This window comes from Anas platyrhynchos, chromosome 1 (genome assembly GCF_047663525.1).
Source record: "Anas platyrhynchos isolate ZD024472 breed Pekin duck chromosome 1, IASCAAS_PekinDuck_T2T, whole genome shotgun sequence".
In the NCBI taxonomy this organism is placed as follows: Eukaryota; Metazoa; Chordata; class Aves; order Anseriformes; family Anatidae; genus Anas; species Anas platyrhynchos.
This window is the reverse complement of record NC_092587.1, coordinates 41,599,480-41,621,466: the sequence shown is the minus strand read 5'-3', so window position 1 is coordinate 41,621,466 and position 21,987 is coordinate 41,599,480. Positions and strand designations below refer to the sequence as shown.

The following is a 21,987-nucleotide window of genomic DNA, read 5'->3' as shown; positions in this document are numbered from 1 at the left end:
GACTGCCTGCTTCTCACCCATCTGCAAGGCAGTACTGTAGCATGTCTCCTGATTGGGATTGTGCATCATGTAGGAGGGAAGCTGTTGTCCACTTTGGTTGTTTTCTAGCAGATTCGCACCTCAGAAGCTACGTACAAAATATATGCATCACAGCCCACTGTAATACAAACACGCATGCATCAGGTAATTCATCCACAGTGAATTTCTTGTCATATAACGCATGTAGTCTTATGTGATGGCAGTCATAAGAGGTCTGCAGAAGTCTTGGTGGTGGATACTGGCAGGTCAAAGTTTCTTATTCCCATCGAATAAGGTTCTGCTTCTCCACTGCTTTCAAGAGCAAGAATTGTTTCTGCTCTTCCTTGTATTGCCCCTACTCCTAAAAAAATAATTTAAATGCTTGCTGCAACAGGTTTTCAATTAAAGTGCCAATATAACAAAATGGATGGAGAAAAATCAGTTGAAGTATGCGGGAGATGACTCTCGGTATGATTCATACTGCTGTGAGCAAAGAAGAGGTCTGTCTGGCCTTCTGTACCAGAGTGATAACAGATATTGGATGCAGTGTGTACTCAGATAAAGTTAATGGCAGTGACATCTGGTAGATGACACAGAGGAGCAAACTCCTATCATCTGTTTTTTTACGCTCTGTGCCCAAACCATTATATGTCAGACTTGGTAAAAGTGAATAATCTTTCAGTATCTACCACTCTTCCCTCCTATGCTCTCAGTCATAGGAGACTGAAGGACTACTAGATAAATCACCATCATATATTCACAAAGACAGTGGAGCTCAAAGCAGCTAGGGAAAAAGGATTCAAGGTATGTAGCTTGTTAATAGTGGCTTCCCCAACATTTAGCAGTCATTGTACAGACTCATACTTTTCCAAAGCTCTATCTCAGTCATAGCAAAAACCTACATAAAGTCTTGTACCTTCAAAGTGATTCACCAACATAAATATGGTGAATATATGGTGAAGACCTTTCCCAGAAGACAATGGAGTATCAGAGAGACAGCATTCAAATGGCTGGGCTGTGAGAGGTAGAGCTTCAAATATTTCATTAAACCTTCATCCTCCGACATCAATTTCAAGCTCATTTAGAAGAAAGGATGGAAAGTACTGTACAGCTTCATGAGCAAATAGAAGAGTAACAGCTCGTAAAATGATTTTGCCCTCTATGATTACAGTGTTAATTAAATTGTATATTCTATGATGTGCAACAACTGAATTCTACATCAAGTGAAATAAAAATAAGATTTTCATACTCAGTTTGAATGATGTCACCTAGATGGTTCTTTCAAAGTGATTGGTGACAACTGCCACTGATGTGCTTTGGCATAAATCTTGTTTTCAGGTCATAATGAAGACATTAAGGATATTTTGGTATGTGATCCTTAATTGCCTACATATTTAGAATTCTAGTTAGTGGTAGGTTTTTAAGAACAGACAAACCTAACTAAATCCTGTAAGGGCTAAAAAGAAAATAAATCATGTCATTCTTCAAATAATGCAGACTACATACAGATGTGCTTTTTAGGGATGAATTCATTATGCAATTACAACATGTAGAATAGTCTACAGAAGATTTTTTGGTAATAGAATTTCATTTGTCATACAATTTTAGATGAAATCCAGTTGCTTAGGGTTTTAATTCAATTTTATCATGTTTTCTTACAATTAGTAAGGCAGGCTGCCATATGATGTTTATGGTCACTGTCAAGACACACACGTGTTTCTGTTGCTAAACATCTACCCCATGTAAATCATGTTAGCCTTTACATGTGCAGTACTGTATTTGTTAATTCTGGAGCCAGAGTACTGCTTGGTCAGAGGTACATCTGCCATGAATTCTTCAAGGTCTGCTGTGGCAGCCAATAATGGGTTTATAGAGATAGGGCCTCTTCCAGTCCTTTCTGTCCCTTGCTAGTTATTGCATAAAATCTACTGGAATTTGTTTGGCATTTTTGCTGCTGAGCAAAGAGGCTGAAACATCAAAGGTGGTGAGGTAGTCAAATCTGGAAATATGAATGACATTTTCTGTGAAATACAGTTCCCCAAACTACTGACAGAGGTAACTCTCTTGGTTCTTGGTAGAGATTTCTTTTCCAAATTGTGCCTTTTAATCTTTAGCTTTATACTTGGAAGGAAAATGTACCATAAAGCCTGGTTACCAATGTCAGTTGCAGTAAGAGAGCCATGCAAATGCTGTCTCAATGAAATAATTCCATGCAGAATAGTCTTAATGTAGCAGTGACTTTCAAATCAATGCACAGTGGAAGAAATTCATTGGAAATACAGTCTTTAAAAGCAAATATTTAAAATGGCAAGACTGAAATCTACTATTTTGAAAATCTGAGAAGGCAGGATGATTCAGCATTTGCTGTTATTTTTCACAACTTGTAGTCTCAACAGAATATTCATATATTTTTTTTTCACTTGTATTACACTAAGATTTCATCCAGAGATTGTCCCTTCAATTATAGAAACTGTGGTTCGAATCCAGAGCAAATTATTAGCTAAATTAGACAACGAGGAATGCAGACTCAGATTCCTTCTTCTCTCACCAGAGAATTGAAGCATGCTAGCATGCTGTGTAATCTGACTAATATGAGTGGGCAGACATTACGTAGCAATCAAAAGGAAAAATAATGAAAAATTGAGCACAAAATAGTCTTATAACAAGCAGAAAGGTGGATGTGCCAGTATGAACAGCCTCACAGGATACAAAATTTAGTGGTGAAATATTTCCAAAAAGCATCTTGTGTACACATACCATTACACACACTAAATAATGAATGTATTGGATGTTGGCACAGAGAGGAAAATAATAAAAAGCGATTAATATTTGAGAAAAATGTAATTCATTCCAAGGTACCTATCAAATCCATATTCTAATCAATGGATATTATTACATAGAATTTCAATAAAATTGTAAAGTATTTCAATAAAAACCTACTATTATCTTTATACGCAATAAGATGCTTCGAGATGCAAACATTCAGAATTAGTGGTCCAAAAAGCCTAAATGCACACTATTATGATTTAAATACAATTTTTCTGTATCCAAAGTGCTCTAACTTAATAAAAAGTCAAACTCATGAAAACTTCCCTTAATACGTTGCATAAAGTATCAAAAAGATTGAAAATAGGATTAGCAAAGGAGAATGTACCTTTCAGTGAGTATTCTAAAAGATGCTTATCAAAATTTATCAGGCGAAGCAAGTCTGAGAAATGCTGATAACAGATGGGAACTGTCTTGGCAAAAAAAAATAAAATGTTGCTAGTTTGACTGCTTCTCCCACTGAGTAAAAAAGTATCCTGAAAAACTGAACCAGCCAATTTTTCTTACCTCTTCTTTCTCTGCACTTTGCAAGTCCCTCCACTCCTCAGTGACATGACCGAAGTCCACTGTGTTCATTGCAACCTTATATTCCCCTATGATATCATGTTTGGAGAAACGATCAAAGTCATAAACTGCCATCACTAAAGTTTTTCCACCCAGCTCGGAGTATGGCACCTGTAAAGAAGAGAGAATGACAAACTCAGTATCTCAGACAATAAAGATCAGTCCACTACAATGCAAATCTATTTCTTTGGTTTATCAGCTGTCATCTCAGGTAAATTGAAAAGCAGAGAAAATTATGAGGTGTATTTGTTTCAGAGTCACCAGATGCAGTATTTTTCAAGACCAGGCTATGGCACTCAATAGAACAATGTGGCAGCTCACTCATCACTCCACAGGTTTTTCTCATTTTACTTCAAATTATATTGTGGGTGATGAGACTGAAACAGGAAGCCCAATTATTTGCACTGAAGACACATGAACTTTTCACACAGTGGTGTCTTTTCCTCAATAAATCAAGTGTCATCACTCAGAAATGGGTAGCTCACAGACTGATAAAAAAACAGATCTGCCTTACTGTATCTGACACAAAGTAATTAGACACTAAATAGTTTTCTTACAGTACCACTACCTATTACTTGCCAAGGCATATTTTTCATTATTATACTTTTCACACTGCAGACACTTAGGTGCCTATAAGTCACAGTGTACAGTTAGAAATTGTGGTGGCAGAAGGCCAACTTCTGACTAATTCTCCAGCTGTTCTGATGTGTTTCAGACAGATGCTGTGGGTTTGGATGTTTATGAGTCACATTTTTAATATTCAGATGAAGATGTGCAGTTCAGGTAAGCTACACTTGAGTGGCTGTCTGGAAAAAAAAAGAATTAGGAATTGTTTGGACTTATATTCAACACTTGGTCAATATGAATATATTCTGCAAGTATAAATGGTTTCCATGGGCTTCAGCAAACATTTCTCTATTAATTGTCTCTATAAGAAGCATGGCATTGTCACTGGCCTTGTTAACCGCTATATGTTCTGGTCTGTTTAAACCCTAGGATTGTAGTCCTTTGGTACTGTTTAGTTTCTGCTTGCTCTTTAAAATACTGAAGAATGACATGAGTAGTTTTTCTTTTTCATAATATTTTATGTAATGTTTAAAAGAAGCTTTTCAAGTTGAGAGCCAGCTCCAGCTTCCATTACTGAGTACAATAATTTCAATGAGTACAGGGTTGTGTATTATAATAAAAGTAAATAAATACTACAGCAAAGCCTATTTTGATTCTGTAAATTATTTATAGCTTCTAAAAAGCTATGGAAGACAAATTTATGTGGAAGGCAAAATTCTAAATAATTTCACTTTTATTTTTACACAGCATCAAAAACAGAAGAGAAATGTTCTAAAGCTTCTTTCTCCTCCAGTTAACTATAGTACCTAATGGATTCTGGTCATTCAGAATGCAGGAAAAGACTACATACATTGTCATTCATTTTTTATCATTAACTTGACCTCAGTGAAGCTTCATTTTTAAAGAAGATCTAGTGGCAATGCTTCCTCCATTCACTACCTGTAAAGCAGCCTAAGCCTACAGCTTTGTTCAGGACAACCAAGGATGTTCCCAGCTCTTGTAAAGGATTTCGCTCTCTCCCTGCTTTCTGCTGTGCTCAGAGGTACTCAGACTCTTAGTGCAGGTGAGACCTTGCTTAAAAGACACATATAGGAGTCTTTTTCTGGCACAGACAAGTCACCCTTCCAGACACAAACCCTCTCTCTGCTTTGGGACAGATGCAGGAGCCTTTCATTGGGAATCATTTTAATCACCATTGTGGGCCTGGGGAGAAACACTTTTGTCTTTTCCAGACTGATACAACCCAGCTAGGATTTCTCAGTTTCCTTTCACTAGCTCAGTGCAGATATACAGTTCAGACAGCTGTAGTCTGATGAACACCTAAAACCTGGAATGGCGCCATGGGTGTCTAGGAAAAAAAAAAAGAAAGGGGACTAATGCAGGGAACTACCTGAAGAAGATCCTAATCTTGGACCTAGGTCCAGGTATCAAGATGCAATACAGAAGAAAAACTACTCATCTCTTCCACATTAGCCTTTCTTTGGAAGGAAGGCAGACAGCTCACAGCTATGTCCTCGGAGAAGGTAATAAAACAGCCCTGGGTTTCCCTGTGGGCAGCTCTGATTGAGAGATGTGTAAGAGGGCTGCCAGCAGAAGCTGTGACCCACCTGAAGTGGGTCACTGGAGTAAGACTCTGCCCAAGTAAGTGAGATGCTGTCAGTAATTCCCAGGGAAATTATTTATTAAAGTTGCAGCACTAATTAAATGGTCACTTGTCTTTTTTTACTGTAATCCCAGAACAATGATAGTACTTGGCATGCTCCATGAATTTTCTCTTGAGTACAGACCACAGTACTCAGGGGACGATCAGTACCACATTGGGATGCACCTAAACACTTCTGCCAGGTCTTGCTTGGAAAACACACATTTTTCAGTAGAGTAAAATTTGCTTATTATGATGTGACTTAAAACAAGTGGACATTATAGTCCAGGAGTGGATGCTCTGATTTATATTTTGTGTTTTCATCTTAGATGATAGCATTATTGGTTCTTGCTTTTCTTTTGTGAGCTGCACGGGTATCTGTAATTTATAACACTGTTTCCTTTTAATACTCTCTTAGGGAAGCTCAAGAAAAAATAACTCCCCACAAAAGATTATTTTTATGGACATTTTCAAGGGAAAACATAAGCTTATATATTCAGTAGTAGTTCTGGCCTCCAGGGATATCTTTCTCATTGAATGATTACATAGCCTGAATCTTTCACTCTTCCTGTTTTCAATCTGTAGCTGTCTTTATAAGATTGGGCATAGAAAGAAAGGCCTAAAGTAACAGCAAAAGAATGTAAATTAGAAGAAGCCCTTTGAAACATGATGAATAGTGTACTTTTATTTTACTTACCTGGGGTTTAGGTATGGCTACAGTTTAAGAAATATACCATCGAGAGATAATGTTGGAACAACTTAAACTTTACAATGTAAGGTATAGCTACATTTATTTAATATGTATATTATTAACCTGAGATATGATTTCTACTCATATACAAAGTAGCATGGTAGAGGATTACTATGACAGACTAGCAAGATTAATCTGCCATACTGTCCTTCATCTGTTTACCTTCCCCGAGCTTTTATCTATTTCTGAGGCAAAAAAAATGATATACTGAAATTCACAGATCAGACTACAAAGAAATTTAAAGAAAATGCTGGTTCAGTGAAATTCGTCTGACAGTTGTCAAAATTTTCCAACCTTCTTGTAAGCTTTATCTAGCCATAAAATATGGATCAGATTGTCATAAACCAGGATAACTGAAATGCCTAAAATCAAACCATGCTTTTACACTACTGAGGTCTGCCCCTGAGCTATACCATTTTCATCATAAGATTGAATATTAGAGGTTTCTACAACATGAAAAATGTCACAGTTACCAATTAACTTAGACGTTTAACTTTGTGGTCAAGCATGAGACACATAGTAGCTAAATAAAAAGTTTCAATAATTTTCAAAAAAATACCTTGAATGTAAATTGCTCATTGAAAACAGGGTTGAGGGTCTTTCTGTGGACTTTTGTCTCATATTTCTTCTTCTTATCAGGCAGCAGGAATACTTTCACATAAGGATCAGATGTACCACCCATATCTAATGCAGGCAGCTCAGCTGCTTGAATAATCCCAACCAGAAGCTGAAAAGACAGAAAAACAGCAGAATGAAATTTCAAATATATATTTATAAATGAAAAACTGTAACAGACAAGTACACATGCACACTCTATTTCTGGTCTATGAAAAACTATTCCCCTCGACCTTCAAGGAAGGCAAGCAAAGCAACACTATAGACTTATGAAAACCAATTATGGCAGATGCAGACGGTACAAAGGCTGTGTTTAAGCAGAAAAGAGGTTTTCAAAGGGCAGCTGATTACAGCTAAATACAGACTTCATCTTTTTAAAGACTGCAATCAAATAACTTTCAATTGCTATCGCCTCTTGTGCATTATTTTTCTATGCTGCGCACCATGAATAGAAATCACATTATTAAACAATCAAGAATGTCTAATTTTGACTACAAAATTTGTATTCTAAATCCCAAATACATAATCTCCCCCCCACTCCAAAACACAAAATGGTGATGTGTCGAACACAAGTCCTCAGGTAGAGCTTTACTGAAAACAAATGGGTCTTGCAGTCTTCCTTATATTTAAATTCTCTTGATATGTATGTGGATTGGTTTAGGCAGTAGTCTAAGGACACCATATTAAAAACAAACAAACACAACAACACCCACCATGAAAACTGACATCTGGTAACTAAGTCCTAATAACAATTCTTAATCTCACTGTAAGACAGAAAAGTTAGTTTCTTAAATCTTTTACATACTTTTAAAATAGGACTGCAGCACACTTGAAACTTGTAAATGCCATGGTCATTTTTTACTGTTACAAATGAAGTCATATGTAATGTTACGTTGTCTAGATATTCCAGAGTATATTAGGCTACATCAGCATAATGGAGTTAAGAGAAAGAAAATATTTTTAATGCTGATTTAATAGACATGAAACTAAGGTAAACATTCAAATGAGTCTTCAAGGTCAATTTGGAGACAAGTGATTAAAAACTGGGAAAAAAATCTGAAAATACTTTCTTCTAAATCAGTGCTTCAGTCATAATGTATTGTCTCCTCTCATGGATGAATTGTTTAAAATTGGAATCAGAAGCCCTAACAAACAGAATACAGAACACTATAGTCAATCTAGGAAAGAAATTCCTGCCTTCTAAGAGTCTTCTCAAAGTTGGACTACCTTTTTCCAATTGTAAATTCTCCATATGGCCTGCATGTTTTCCTACTTACGGGTCTCTTAAGCTCCATGAAGCATTTTCCTTTAGCTATATGAAACACTTTTTCTCTTCTCTCTTGTTCTTATTCTAGATTCAAAGTATTTTATAAATAGAAGAATAGGCTCAGAATCTTTCACATCAGAGAGTGAAAAACAAATCTATTCCGTCTAATTAACAAGCTGGAAACATAATTCAATTAATTAATTAATTAATTCTCCTTTAAAAATTGCCTCTGTAAAACTGAAGCATCGTGCTAGAGAGTAATTTGGTTATCTTGTCTTCGGTCTTAACCCTGTTAATAATCACAATTTTAGTTTGCAGTTTCAAGCAATACCAAAACTATACCATAGTCTGCCAACTTAAATCCCCTATTCTACTCTTTCATATAATCTATTCTCAGGCAAATTCCAAATTGAAATGCATTTTAGAGCAGCAAAATAAAATAGGAATCCATAACTCAAAGAATTTACTATATTAATTACATACTATACACTTTAGAGATTTGTCGCTTTCCCCTCCTATATCATTTTGTAAAATGAAGTTCTCAAAATCTCAAAATTTCCTTTAAAAAGAAAGTTCTTTTTCATATTCTGAAGAAACTGAAATCACTTTGTCAGAACACAATTGCAACTTTCTTTTCCTTCCCTCTTCAGATCTTCTGCTTTTGAAGGGTTTAATGTTTCACGCTGATTTCACAGTGATTTCAAGGGGGATCAGTTTGCTGCAGTGCATGGCCAGAGAATTTTCTTTGGGAGTCAAGGGAAAGCTCCTTTAACTACAGGTTCTTGAAAAGCTTCAAACTCTTTTTATCTCTTGTGTTTAAAAACAAATGCTGAAAGTCAGAAGATGAGGGAAATATTATAATAACTTTGTGCAAATATTCTGCTGCTGATAGATTTTTTTTCTAAATTTCTCTTAATTTCTTTCTGTTGTAACATGTAAGTGCACTGCAATCCATGAACAGCATAAAATAAAGAATATGAATGTGGAAATTAATCACACGTATGTGTGGAAGTCAGTTCAGATGAAGAACAAGAATTAATAAGGATTTAAGTTCAGCATATTTTTTTTTCACTAAACAGAGAACAATGATGTGTTTTTTTGACTGAAGTTGTCAAAAATGAAACAGGCTGTGTATTTTCAAGTTCACTGAAAGACATGGAGTAGAAGTGAAAAAGTAAGATGTATTGGTGTGCTTTGGTCTGAAGTTAAGCACAATGAGCTTTAATATCTGTCTATTAGTTGGTTGAATGGGTCAATTGTACATCCAAATCACATTATAGTATCTGTTGCTACTGAAAACTTGGGGAAGTATGCCAAAATTTGGTCTTAATATCTTCAGAGTATGGCATGAAATTAATATCTGTCCTTGGCTGGAGATCCTTCCTGTCCAACTGTCCTGTTCTTTGGAGGACAGAACTTTTCATTTGGATTTTAGTTCCAAACAAAATTGTCTTTAGCAAATATCTGTACTTTCATGGAGAGCAGCAGAATTTGGGATTGCTAGTTAGTAAGGCAAAGATGACATGATGCAGTGAAAGAAAGCTACTTCTGGTAATCTTACAAACTTGTTAAAAGACCCATTGATGAATCAACTTACTTTTATGTCTCTATCTCCCTGCCCCCCCCCATCTTTTTGCTTGTGTTTTAAATATGCAGAGGCAGAAGCTATCTTTTATTGGTTACATGTAAATGCTGTAGCAGAATGTGGCTTTACATTGTTTGGTGACACTTAAATATGTTATTAACAATTAGATAAAACTGTCTTCAATTTCGATTAAAGGTACAAATTTAGAGTACATTGAACACCTATTTAGTAATATTTCTGTCATGAATCTTCAGTCTTGCTTTCTCCCTTTATTCAGTGCAAGCGATATTTACCATATCTACATGTATAACTTCATTTTCCCTTGCCCACAGAGAACCGAAATGTTACAGGTTGGCTGTTTCAAACCTGATTGTTCTGGAAGTCATAATCCAAAGAATATTGGATTTTCCCTAGTTTCTCCACTTCTTTGGGTTCTTCTTTCTCTTCCCCATCAGTCAGCCCAGTCTCAGCATCATCATCCTTAAGAGCCTAGAAAGAAGGAATGTAAAGTTAATAAATAAGGCTAACTCTTAAACACTGGTTTAAAACAGACACTGTCCTCAAATCTATTTTGAAGCCATTAAAAGCAAGCATGACAGCAGAAATCCAAGTATGCAGTTTACATACATATTTAAACTATTTAAGTTGCTCAAAATGTTTTAAACCAGCAAGCAAGCAATGGAAGTAGGAAGAAAGCTTCTTGAAATATTACAAGCAACAACTGTTATAAAACCTGAAAGTAGAAAGAAAATATCATCTTGATATCAAAGAATTCTTCTGGGCTCACACTGTCTCTTAAAGAGGCACAAGGAGGCAAACATGCTATTAAATATGCAAAGTCACGCATTCACTCAAGTTAAGGATATCTTGGCAACGTGAAACCTAGTTGTGCATGCTGTGAATTGTTTGCAATTGGCAACATACTTCTGTAGGATTGCTATGATAAAGAGCATGTGTTGTGGATGTATTCTTCCTACAGTCATATGCCAAACATTTCTCATGTTTATTTAGAATGAATATGGAAGCAGAGGTATCACCATGCCATCAGCAAGTGCATGTTTCTCCTTTTCCCTCCCTCCCGAGACCAATTTCGCTTTTATTCATTCTTGCTGTAAAGCTTAGCTGAACCAAATTGATTGAAAGCTGATTGTGCTTTGCTTGGAAAGAAATACAAACATAAGAAATACAGAACTCCATACAGTTTTGCCTATTATATAAAACCTGCTATTTTTAAAGGATGCAGCAGTTATCTTAGTTTTTATACATAATGAAAATACTAATTAATGCCATTGTTTTTGCTGTACCAGAAAGCAGAAGCATTTGCACAGTGAAAAAGGGAATTTATGCCATTATTAAACCATAAAAAACTGTACCTAACTATGTAGTTCTTATTCAAGCAGATTCTTTACCATGTAAGAACTGAAAATGGGCAAAAGTGATGAGGAAAATAGTGAAAAAATGAGGAAAATGTGAAAATAAAGTTTAGATTGTGAAAGCAAAGAATCAATACTGAGAGCATTCCATCTACAATTGTGATTTGCACACTATAGTGTGAACAATATAAAAGTACCTTCAATATCTTGCACAGACAGACTATTAAGTGCAAAAATAAGATTTGCTCTGTTATTTTTTATTTATTTATTTTTTATTTTTATTTTCCACAATGTGAGGCAGTCTGAAGAAATCTACAGCATTTAGACACAAAAGGTTGCAGCTGGAGCTCTATATCTGAAGAGGCAGCGAGGCTGGAAAGTAGCAATACCCACAGCTGAAGGTGGCTTGTGAGAAAAAAAATAATGCAGAAAAGCATTAACATTCTCACTCAGCCATGAAAGCTGTGGGAGCCACACAACAGTTATGTGGGTGTGGTAAGAGGAAAGATTGATCTCTGAAGTAGAAAATGTTATTTTTCAGAAACCGGATCTAAAATTCAAAAGGTCAGACTGAAAACTGTACAGTATTAAGTAATTATTTTTCTACTTTTTGAAAAAAAAAGATAGAAATTTAGCTGGCATAGCTCAACTGAAATCAATGCAACAACATTGATTTATGCAAGCTGAGGAGCTGGGTTACAGTTAAATACCTGAATGTTAGTGAGTGATGGACTCTTTACTGGGAACATAAATTACAGCGTACCAGCATGAGGTTGGTGGGAAAGGTTGACAGTAGATGAGAATCACCTGTAATGTTGGAAAAGTAATACTTCTGAACTAAGCCAATTCTGTTTGGAAGGGCTGAACTGCCTGATATTAACGTTATTTTGAGTTATTTTAATTGCTGAGCTGCTAGTGAGTTCCCTGGCTGTGGCACAACAACATTTTTGTTAACACAACAACCAAGATGGCACTTAAAAACCTAATAGGTTCTATGGCAAGAGGATAATGTTGGAACAAAGCCAGTCTGGGGCACAGCCCCTTCAGGACCATACATCGGACTTTCAGGATATGGAATGGCGTGATTATATCAAGCATCTTGCTTTCACTGGTAATAAAAATAAGGTTGAGATTCTGTGATCACGCACACACACACACAAAAAAGATGTGACTCAGTCGAACTGAAACAACCACATTGATCTGAGCCTGGAGACAACAGGAAGCAATAACTCAGAGTAGGATGTTAACTCCAGGACCCACTGCTCTGAATCATCACAGTATTGTCCTAGCAGAGGACTCCATGATAAAGGAGTGATAAACAGCTTCAGTATATCACTGTATCTAGGATAAGTACTGGCCTTTCTGCTATTACATCTACTTTTGACCTGGATTTTGTTTGAGCAGAACAATCCTGAAGCCTTTCCTCAAGAATAAAATGGAGAATGCAAAGAGAAACTTCTGTGTTAATTTCCAGCTACAGGGCATCTGTAACTATTGCATCAAGGAAAAAAAATACATATCCTTGCTCTCACTAGAAAAACTACATACTCTTCTGCATAGTTGATCAAACTGGGAGATGTGCCAAAACTGTGTGTATCTCAGAGTGATTTTTTTTTTTTTACTATGTCTCTAGAAATTAGAATGGGAAGTTAATGTCCTTCTTGCAAGTGAGTTCTGAAGTGCAGGCACAAAACATTGCACGATTGGGAAACTCTTCTCCATAACTTATCAGAGTCCTATTGGAAGGTGAAAGCTATTTCCCAGGAGAGATGGAAAATGTTTCATATTACTCACATCAGCTGAGTGGCTATATTGTTCTTGACCTTGACTCAGATACATTGAAGAACTAAGAAACACTAAGAATAAGATGATGTTCAGATTTGGCCAAGGTTTTGGAGTCAGGGGAGGGAAGAAATAACAAATGGTTATTTCTAAAGAAATCAGTATATAATAGTTTTTACCTTCAGGAGAGGAATTTGCTTTCAAACTAAAGGCCAATGCTTCAAGAAGAAGCTGAGTCAAAGGAAGCACAGAAGTTTCTCATGTGTGATGCAGCTGCTGTGTTCCAAAGAGGAAGAAGAATTGGATTGCTTCAAAGTACTTGAAATATCCACAGGGATTTTCATTTTATATTGAGATTTTCTGAAAGATCAATATTTAATGGAATAGTACTGCAACCCACAATTTATAATACATTATATCACACTATATTGAATCTTATTTTTGTACTGCTACAATCAATTAAAATAAGCAGCTATATTTTATTGGTTTTAGAATCAGTAAAATGTTTTTAATTATAAGCCAACTTTCTCCTCAAGCCTCTTCATCTGACATGACAGTGATCAGAAAGCCTGGATTTCAATGCAGAGGAATATGTCTTACTTTTCCTTCTATTTCTTTTAATTCCATGACATTTTAATACATTTTCTGCATGTGTGTGTGAAATACACATCACAAAAATCTGTTATAACATCATGTTGGTAAACAGATGTATTTTTTCTATGTTGGGATGAATGTGAAATTTGCTCAAGTGAATGTATGCAGAAATAAACAGCACTGAAAAATCTACATCCTCTTACATGTATGTAAGTCGCTAAAAAATGCATGTTTACACGTAAGTAGGAATGTACAAAAAAAAGTGTTGGTTCATTGTGAGGTGACACTTTCACATCTAATGAAATCAGCAAGTGAGAAAAGTTACATTGTGCCAAGGACTGTGCCAGAGCTATTCAATATATGATATGTTTTCTTAGAGCTGGAAGACAAAATGAATTCTTTGAGCACCCTCTGATTTAATCCATATTTGAATGAGATCTGTAACTAGTTTGAACCAAGGGTACAGACATAAATTTACATATGCCATTAGGAGTTTCGTTTCTGTGCCATGCTTAGTCAATTTTTCCCAAGCTCATCTACACTGCAGTGGTTCCTACAACAAATAGGCCTAAATTACAGCAATCTGAGATCCACAGTTCAATCTGCTGGTTCTTTCTTCACTTCCATAACATAATTAAGGGTGGTTTTACAGTCTCCTCTTTTCTTCTGGGTTGTTAAAGAAAATGCTTCATTTTCAATTTTTTGTAGTTTAATCTTTTGCATAAAAACTAGAAAGAACAAAACAAAGCACTGATTTTGATCACAGTTCTACAGACTCCAGACCTTGCAGTGGGTTTTTGCGTTTCCTGGGCTTCCTCCCTGCTCCACTCCAGCACTCAAGAGAAGCCTCTTGATGATGACACTGCTTTTCTGATTCTTTGAACACCCCTTGCTTCCAGCTCAGTTCCACCAATGGCCACGTGCCCTATCACTGCTATTCACCACAAACCACAAGATATTCTGGGCGTTTAAAAAGCTTTACATATTCTTTTATTAACTCCCTCCCAACAGTGTATTTTCTTGCCCTCTCTACAGCAAAGCAGAGGCCACAATTCCATCTGAGTCACTGTGAGGATGCAAAGAAGGTGTATACACCGAGAAGGTGTATTTTGCTTTTTGATTCTGGTCTCAGTTATCTTTGTGTCTCATTGTCAATGCCTACTTTGAAATCTGTTGAGGACAGCAAGCAGAAACAACGTGTTTTACTGTTGTATGTATGGAAACACTTTCATTAGCAGTGTTTTAGAGTTGTTTACATTTGAGGGGTGACCTGTGGTATCACTTTTAAGGAAGCAAGTTACCAGTAAGCCAGAAGACATGTTAGATAGGAAAGCATAACTATGAGTGCTCTAAGGTTATTTGTGGCACAGTGCATGCTGCAGTCTGAGTTCTTTTTACATCTGTCCTATCAATCAGTCTTCTTGTTCATGTGGGGCGGAGGATTTTTCTTAACATGTGAGTGATGCCCAGCCCTCAGGCTTGTGCAATGCCTGCTGAGTTGAAAGGAAGAAAACAATATTATTTTGTAGCGAGAATGTTCTGTGCCATGTCTAACAACAAATTTATCAGAAAGGCAATTTTTCCTCCTATTGATGTCCACACCTAGGAATGGCTGCATTTCCACTAATGGTGGTTCACCTCTTATCAATTTTCACATTTGAGTAGACCACAATTCTGATGTGGCCAATTTTTATCGGGAAAAATAAAAGCCTTTAAAAATTCCTGGCTGATTCCCTATCACAAAACAGAAAAGCCTGCAATTGTAACACATTCTCTATCAGAGTGCCTCAGAAGGAAAGACAACATTTCATTCTTTCAGCATCTGCCTTCTCTCCATGAATTAATTTAGAGAGCATGTTGTGCATGGGTTTCCAGTGGCTGAGCCAGGCTTTGGTCACTGTGAAATCTACTTTGCCATTACTGCTGTAAGACTGTTCGCCTTACACATCAGCAGTGGGCCACACCAATGCACAAAATGAGCACAACCCTGCTGTGTCCAGGATGCGATGCTTTGACATTATTTCCTTGCTTGTTATCCAGGTTTTAAATGGTCTGCTGGATTAGTCAAAGGCTTTCATTCTTTAGGAGCTCAATGACACAAGGCCATCACATTCAGCTTAAGAGCTCCTTGAATTGTTGGGGTACTGAAGTACTTACTACCTTTGGTACTTACTACCTTTGGTTCAATGGAGGAATACAGCAAAAAGTTGGAACTAAGTCCCCAGATCTTTTTTTATTATTATTTATTTATTTATTTATTATTATTATTTTTTTGTAGACAGTGTTTATTTGCTGAAAAGAGATGCAGTCAGGCTCAACCTGGGGGCCTATTTTGGAAGGTCACCTGGTGGGTCAGGGCTGTGCTTGGAACACAGGGCCCATGTGCATGAACAAAAAGAAGCAAACATTTTTGCAAGTATGCTAGCATGCTCTGCCCCCACTTCCCATATGGCATTGGTTTGTTTTGCTATACAGCAGGCTGTGAGTAGGAGGCAGATTTAGGCTGCTTGGCCAGTGCATACTGCTCAATCAATTGTTCTTCATCCTCCCCAAATGAATGGCAAAGGGCCAGATGGAAACATGCTTTGGGATAGAGCTGGCTCCTGGGCATGGGAGGACCACTCTGAGTACTAAATTTATTTCTGTTTGAGAAATTTGTCATACTATATAATTAGTGCTACATCTATTTAACAGTGAAAATTAATCTAAATATAGCCAGACATGATTTATTGGGTGCCACATTGATATACAGAAGAAAAAGCTGGCAAAGAACTGTCCTTTTGGCTTATTTGCATAAAAAGAGATAATCTTTGACCATCCTCTCAACAGTACCTTGTCAAGACCCAAGATACTCTCATGCTTTAAGGTTATTCTGCTATTCATACCTATAATCCACTATTTTGTTTGTAAACAATAAATTCCTTTGCTTAAAGGAATTAAAACACCAGTAGGTTTTGAAATATACACATTATTGATATGAACTGCTGTTCCTTTTGTAGGTTATTCATTTCTGCTAACTTCAGGCACTTAGTGTAAGAGTTTAGCTCTCCATGTAATCAGTAGATACAGGTAAATGTGTGATTCAAATCACTTAATTTACAGAATAATTGCATACTTCCTAGACACCATTCATTAGAAACCTGCAGACTCTGGTCTTGAATAAAGAGTTCAAAACCTGGTCTGTTAATCAAGAGAATGCAAGAAAAAAAATCTTAACTATGGAAGCTTCCAGTAGCAAGACCTTCAGGATAGAAAACAAGATGTAAGAAAATGAGTAGGATCCATATCTTCATATAATTCTAATATTACAATAGGTTACAATAAAAGTAATTAATTATTTTACAGGACAAAAAGGAGGAAAAAGAAACTAAGGAAGCAGGCAAAGCAAGCTTCTATGTCTTGTTTTGAATGGCTGAGAAGAAGAGATAGGAATGCAAATAAGCTCAGACTTGTGGCTTACAGCTGTTCCTTTCATAATTTCCAGGTTCTGAAGTCTAATATAAATCTGAGCTAAATAAGAATATTGCAGAAAACCTGCAGAACACAAACACTCATATATAGCACTGTATCTTCATAAACATTCTGCTTTCACATTTTTCAGGAAGTTTTATGCATCCTGCACAGTTGGTTTCTGAGACAGGTGTTGAAAAAAAAAAAAAAGTGTTGAAAGAAAAAAAACACAACAGGATGATTGCTCAAGCCTGAGGTTGAATTAATACACAAATGGGGCCCAATCAATCTATTTTGACTATTACAGTATAGTTATTGTTCTTGTTTTTGACGAATGTCTTGTTCACTTTATTTTTGACTAGTTTTCTGCACTGTACTGGATCTGAAGCACATATTGTCTTTCTGAGTGTGAATAGGAGATACTTCATTACATTATGGATAAGCCATGGTGAACATTAATGTCAACATGGGCTGAAGATGACAAGAAATGGGAATTGGCTTGGTGAGACCAGCAGACAGCACTGTGGAATAAATACACTGACTATTCTCTAGGCATTCAACAGGAAAAACAAATAAACACCCAAGCAAATATTGCAGAAAAAAAGACCAACAATGGACTTCCTGTCCCCCAACAAGATCCTATTGGATTATATCTGTCAATAAAGGCTTGGGTTCCCTCAAAGGAAATCCAGGCTCGCTGGAATTTGTTTCAGATTTTCCCCAACTTCATTTTTGGTATCTTCTTCACTGGTAGTTCACAGGTCAACACATTACTTTGAAACATTTCTGAGAGCACCTTAAAAAGATTTTCCCTTCAGTATTTTGTTTCTATGAGGGAAAGGGTGTTTACTGCTCAACAGCTAAAATCAAAAGGTGAAGTAGTCAAAGAAAATCATTACTTGCTGAAGTTTGGTTGAGTAAAATTGCAGCACTCACTATCATATTACTTTATAATGCCCCATAATTTCACTGATATTAATACATGAAAATTAAACAGATGAAGTTATGATGAAGTTAGTACATAACCCCAGTGGAAAGGAAGGCCTACATAGAGGGAAAAAAAGCATACAGAGGAATCAGTGATAGACTGAAGGCCACAGTAAGTCAAGTACATACTTTATATATTCCAGGGTATGGTACATATACCTGATACAAATTCTCCTCTTTCGCCTAACAGACACATCCACTGTAAAACAAAGATCTTTCACTAGTGACAGTGTTTCACCTTGATGCAATGAAGAATGACTGAGATATTAAATCTCCTTCTCTACAAATGCTTTGTGACCTAATAAAAGGTACAGACAACCACAAAAATTATTCTCCAAGCAATAGGGGTAAATTTTACTATTTTTTCAGTGTTGCTGTTCATGACTGAAATGATTAAGTCTATTCCTTTTCATCAGCACAGGCTGCTTAAGACCTCAATGTATCAATGCATTAAATTCAGACCCAATAAATCAGCAGCAAGAATAGTGTCTAGAGCTGGATGTTTGAAGGAAAAAGTAGTGGCAGCCCTACTGGAGGCATGGCAGAGACTGGAAAGTTACAAAGATAAAAATTGTGAAGAGAAGATTTCATAAAAACACTAGCGATAGTGGTTACTCAGGTGCACCAACAGAAATCTGCAGTAAGATCACTTAAAGCATGTGCATGGTGTATAAAGAACTTAAAGCACGTGCACTGTATTGAGATGATAGGAGAGCCCACAATAAGTTTCATGAAGTACCAATAATTTTAGTGACACTAAGAAAAAGACAGTAAAAATATATACTGCTTTTGTCTACTTTTGATATGGTGACATTTATACAAGAAGGAAGTAACTCTAGCAAGTTATTTTTAGGTGCCCATCAATTTTAAACTTGAGCTTTCTAGTACAGTTTGATTTAATATTTTAACTAAAGAAAAAATGACAACCTCTTTTCTCTATACCTCTGCTAGCCTCCCCCCCACCGAGAAAATACCCAATCAGTTTGGTTCAGCTTCTTGATGTGTGTACCAAAGCTACTACATATAAATCTCAGCTGAGGAGCCAGCGCTGTCAGAAGACTATATGTATCAGAGCTCTAGGTGCGTCCAAATAGTGAAATAAACCTACCGCAAGTGACAATCCAGAACAGTCATGAGACACAACATAGACAAGGAGGACATAGAAGGAAGAAATAAAAATTAAAACATCCACATACAAACATTACTAAAAACCACGGAGAAATGACCTTTTCACAGTAGTATACATTCTTATAATAATTTGCCTCTCCAGAAGGAATCATACCCTCCCCCTAGCCCTTGATGGAGCTGTGTGCTCTACTTGAATAAGTAACCACTTCCTGCAGTAGAATTTTATTTAAAGATTGAAAACCTAATCTTTATTTTATCTCTTCTCCAACTTTACTGCAACCAAATTTGCAGTATCTTTACTTATGTCAAGCTATATGGCTCTATAAGGGTGTGCAGGTCAGCGTGGGCACAAATAAGGGAGAAGTTCTCTTTGACAAATGAAACCAGGCTAAGATGGAAATTATACTTCCAGAGGCTGATACTTTCAATTTGCCAAATGCTGCTCCCTTTCAAGTTCTGTGTGCCTAGGGAACTAGGATCTTGCAAGATGCCAAGTGCCTATCAACTGCTATTATGTACTCTCAGCTGAAGGCAGCAGGTAATTAGCACTTGCACGTTCAGGCCTAACGATGACAACTAAGCTTTTTGGTTTTTGACAACATTTCAGATCTTTGGTACTGTACATTGCCCTTTATAAAGAAAGCTAAAAGTTTTTTTTTTTTTTTTTAACCCTTTATATTTTATAGCAGAACCTCTAAAGTGGTTCATTTCTCTTTACTGAAATATTGCACATTTAAGATTGCCTGTAAGAAAGATAAGAAACCATGATTCAGTTTTTTATCATTTTTTTCCCATGAAAAATAAACTCCATATTAATTGCATAATGCAATTTTGCATTTAAAATATTTATTTTCCAAGAACCCGTGGTCATTTATCCAGGTCCTAACGAATATAATTAAAAACACTGAATAATATACTGTAGGTGCAACAGTGGCCTTAAATAATATGAAAAAAAAAACTCCACATAAATATCAATCAACAAATTGTACATTATTTATCCTACAACAAAGTGTTAAGTTTGTATCATTAGTAACATTTGTAGAACACAGCAAACGTCACAACGATTTTTTCCACAAACATAATCAAAGAGTTCTTCCAAATTATGCTTGCTTCAATGGGAAGAAGTTGGCTAACAGTAACCCAGGGTGACCCAGCAACTGACGATACGATTTTCCATGTGTGGCTGTGGGGAAATATCTCACAATTACTTAATAACAAGAACCAGAACAATATCTATAAATCAAATAAAGGGAATTCTTGAATCCTAAACCAAGGTGCTTAAAGAAAAGAGGTTTCACATTTGTCATACAGAGAAAACAAAATCAGTAAAATACAAAAATCTTTTTCAAAGGAGAACCCAAAATTTCTGTTGTCTTCTGAGCTCAACCTCACTAATATTCCTGAACTTGGAACAGGTGCATCTTCATTAGTGATTTTGTGTTCGAACAAGGTTGTTTCCAAGTATGGATTTGCCTTGTATCTACACTTGGGAGTTTTGCACTTCAATACACCTGTGTGATATATGAATAACATCTTTCCTCCTGGTGGAACCAAGGTTGAAACTGTGTACCTGGGTGCTGTCTGAAGTGGTCCACTTGCAGTGTGGATGCAAGGGACTCTGCCACTTGTGCTCTTTGCCTGTGTAGGAGTCTGTGAGTTGTGGTAAGACAATCTGGTATGGCTGTAGGGAAATCTGTTTTGTATTTCCTACTGGCTGTAGACACATGACTACACCTGGAACCTACAACTGGTATGACCTTTATTAGCTGTAGTGTAAGCCTCACTCTTTCCTTTGCCACTCAGATGTTGACAGTGCGTACAATGGCCACTACAAAATGTTGGTACATACAGCTTGAAAGTAATGAATTTTGCCAAAGTTTGGTGTAGTGTATAACCTAGAAAATTTAACTACTGTCTAATACATTAACATTTCAGTAGTGACTATTGCAATTAAGTAGTATGAACAGGTAAGAAACAACTGAATTTTTAGTATTTTTCTTTTCATACTGTCCACTTAGCAACAATAACAAAAACTGCCCTCTTGCGTGATGTTGGAAACTTGATATAGCTCTGATAGCTCTGCACCTTTGAAGTGTATTCATTGTTTTCCTCCCCTTACCTGAGCTCATTTCACACTCCACTTAGGTGATCCAGCTGCAGTTGGACACCAAACTTGTAAGGTCTCTGCACCCATCTTTCTTGCTTACCTCCTATCATATCTCACACACTTGGAGAATCGTGCTAACCTGTTCCAAGACTCTTGAAGACTGGGTGATGAGCTGTATCCATTGCTGCTCCATCACTGTATAGTGGGATCCCACCACTGGTTCTGGTCTGCTCTGTTCACCTTGCTACTGTACTCTAGGGTTTTCTTCTTGGACCTTGTTCTTGATCTAATTACACTAGTCCTCAGGTTCCCAGGGTTCCCAGGTTGATTATTGTACTAAGCAACTTGCTTTCAGTCCAGCTTTCTTCAAACACTATATTGTGTCCAGCTTATTGAAGGAACTATTCATTCCTTACCTTGCTTTTATCTTCTTTCTTTGGCTGGATAAGCATTTCTGGTTTGCTCTGGCTTGGTTTGGAAGCACAGACACATGTAATGTCTTTACAATAGTCTCCTACTGAAGAGTTTTTGCAAAGCAGTTCTCTAACTATCCTCAGAACTTTATTATATATATTTTTTTAAATGCAGCCCTTTGTCTTAGCTTAGGAAATATGGCATTACATTAAGGACACATGAATTCTTCACATTTATTTCCCCATTCTTCTGTTTATTCTTAACAGTTTTCCTTATGAATTCTTAGCAGCAGAATCATCAGGAAGGACAATACTAAA

The 21,987-nt window shown here is 36.5% G+C and overlaps 1 protein-coding gene across 6 annotated transcripts in view; it reads right to left on the bottom strand.

Annotated features, from left to right (window-relative positions):
* SYT1 (synaptotagmin 1) overlaps positions 1–21,987 on the bottom strand; it is a 354,732-nt gene that overhangs the window by 71,984 nt on the left and 260,761 nt on the right. For 5 of the 6 annotated variants that reach the window (XM_038171613.2, XM_038171633.2, XM_038171628.2 and 2 more), the window contains 3 exons: positions 10,202–10,324; positions 6,928–7,095; positions 3,352–3,519 (listed from right to left, as the gene is read on the bottom strand). In XM_038171613.2, the coding sequence (XP_038027541.1) occupies positions 3,352–3,519; positions 6,928–7,095; positions 10,202–10,324 (459 nt within the window). The remainder of the gene's footprint in view (positions 1–3,351; positions 3,520–6,927; positions 7,096–10,201; positions 10,325–21,987) is intronic. The other variant, XM_038171643.2, reaches the window with a different exon arrangement.